This window comes from Olea europaea, chromosome 1 (genome assembly GCF_002742605.1).
Source record: "Olea europaea var. sylvestris chromosome 1, O_europaea_v1, whole genome shotgun sequence".
In the NCBI taxonomy this organism is placed as follows: Eukaryota; Viridiplantae; Streptophyta; class Magnoliopsida; order Lamiales; family Oleaceae; genus Olea; species Olea europaea.
Window position 1 is genome coordinate 16,397,028 of NC_036237.1, and position 2,229 is coordinate 16,399,256.

The 2,229-nt window shown below is 36.7% G+C and overlaps 1 protein-coding gene across 1 annotated transcript in view; it reads left to right on the top strand.

The window, feature by feature from the left end:
• The window catches only part of LOC111395625 (probable serine/threonine-protein kinase PBL3), an 11,183-nt gene extending 10,706 nt beyond the window's left edge, over positions 1-477 (top strand). The window contains exon 4 of the mRNA XM_023021713.1: positions 307-477. Within this exon, the coding sequence (XP_022877481.1) occupies positions 307-452 (146 nt within the window). The 3' untranslated portion in view covers positions 453-477. The remainder of the gene's footprint in view (positions 1-306) is intronic.
• The last annotated feature ends 1,752 nt before the right edge of the window (positions 478-2,229 follow it).

Below are 2,229 nucleotides of genomic sequence, written 5' to 3' on the forward strand. Positions count from 1 at the left end.
ATCATGGGTTCAAAACTTCATAACTGCACCTTCGTGCATTTGTCCCTGAAAACTTGGTCTGACTTCATCCCTTGTATCTTGGTAACCCTTTGGGTACGCAAGTGGGTTATGACTATAATTTTTGGTCCGTGTGTAAATTACCTTTTTGTCATTGACATCCCACAATTAATGTAGTATATTCAAATTAAATTTTATGTGCTTATACATGATTAATTAGATCATGTTCAACTTTGCTAAAACATTTTGATCCCTTTTTTAAATGTTGATTGATGAGAATGTGGTGACATTCGTCATTTCCTCTTGCAGGAGGACCTCAACCCCTTTCCTGGGATACAAGGATGAAGGTGGCTATAGGGGCAGCCCGAGGCCTTTCTTTCCTTCATGATGCTGAAGAACAAGTGATCTATCGAGATTTCAAGGCTTCTAACATTCTTTTAGACGGGGTATGTTAAATTAGTATAGTCACTTTCCTTTTTTTTTTTTTTTTTTTATTATTTTTGGTCTTTTTTTTTGTTGGGGGGGCCCGTTTCTTCAATTTTTTTTGTTAGTTTTTTTGATTTTTTTTCTTTTTGTATTTAAAAAAGTTCAATGACCTTTTTGGACCTTTGGCAAAGTTTAGTAACCATTTGGGCTATTAACTCCTATATTTATTACTAATTTGTAATTTTTTGAAATTTTGGGGTATTAGTTGCAATTAATTCTTTTGTTTTCTATTCTATTCTTTTTCTTTTATTTGAATAGAGGGCAAAATCGTCAAAAAACAGTGAAAAGGACCAGTTCTCCTTTCAAGGGTTCTCTCATTCAATCTTATAAATTTGATGGAAGGTCAAAAGTAAGAAAAAGTAACTTAGTCAAACTGTATGGAAAAAAGTTACTTTTAAGCTTTACCTGGACTGTTCAATTAACTGAAGTTCTTGATAATGAGCAGGCCGATTGACAGAAAAAAGTGACGTGTACAGCTTTGGAGTTGTTTTGCTAGAATTACTATCTGGACGCCGTGCTGTTGATAAAATGAAGGTAGGCATTGAGCAGAATCTTGTAGATTGGGCAAAACCATACTTAGGGGACAAGAGAAGATTGTTCCGGATTATGGACATCAAACTGGAAGGCCAGTATCCGCAGAAAGGAGCGTTTAGTACAGCTTCCATCGCTTTGCAATGCATAAGCCACGAGCCAAAGCTCAGACCACGAATGGCAGAGGTTTTAACCAAACTTGAAGAACTCCAATCTCCAAAAGTTGCATCTAGACATTCAATATCTGAGAATCGTCCCTCAACTGATTCTATTGGTACTCCATCAGCATCTCCATTTCCGTCCCACCAAAAATCTCGACATGGAAGAGAGACAAAGTAACGTATAGCCCAGTCAAGTATGTCATTTTCTCATTTTATATGTAAATCTGGAATTGCCACTGCATTGCTGGATCTTTGTTTATTCATACTGGAGATCAAAATAGTTACGGATAATGATTTAAATACTAATGTTAGTATCGCTAGCAGCTGCCTGAACTTTTCATGAACAAACGAGGTCAGGAACTGGTCTACAACATAGCTTTTTTCTCGCTGGCTGTGCGGTGTTTGCATTTCAAGTTAGCTGTCCTAATTGTACATGGGAACGAACTAGGTTGAGAATCAACTGATTAAACAATCTCGAGCAGCAGAAAATCGTGCAACATTGAAAAGCATAAGTTGAAAAAGTCTAAAGTAGTTTTATCCACGTACAATTATAGAAGTAATCTTAGACAATCACGAAAAATATAACCCAAAGCTTCGCATACTTTTTACTCACCCAAAGGAAAAGATAATGGAGAAGAAATGTTTTGAAAGCTAGTCCAAAATTGAAAGAATAGCAATGGTCTTCTCTTAGAGGATTGCTCTGTCACCAAGTCAAAGTTCTTCTTGGTGTTATCTTTTTCTCATTTTCTATTCCCCATCTCACGTTAACAAAAAATTCTGAGTTGTACTTTCGTTGCCATCCATTTAATAAAATCGTGTATGTAATAGGTTTTGTTAAGAAAAATGTACCCTTGCCTACACCTGAGGAGGTGCTTAGAAAACAAAATTTGAATGATATATCCGTGATCCTCTAAAATCTTAAACTTTCAAATCAAATGGCTCAATAGTGTGTCTCCCTCTCCCTTCCCTCCGCATTCCAGCCCTTGGGTCCTGTCCTTTAGATTTGAAAAGATGAGATAAAAATGGAGCAGCCGAGAGGCCCTTGGTCCCAAGG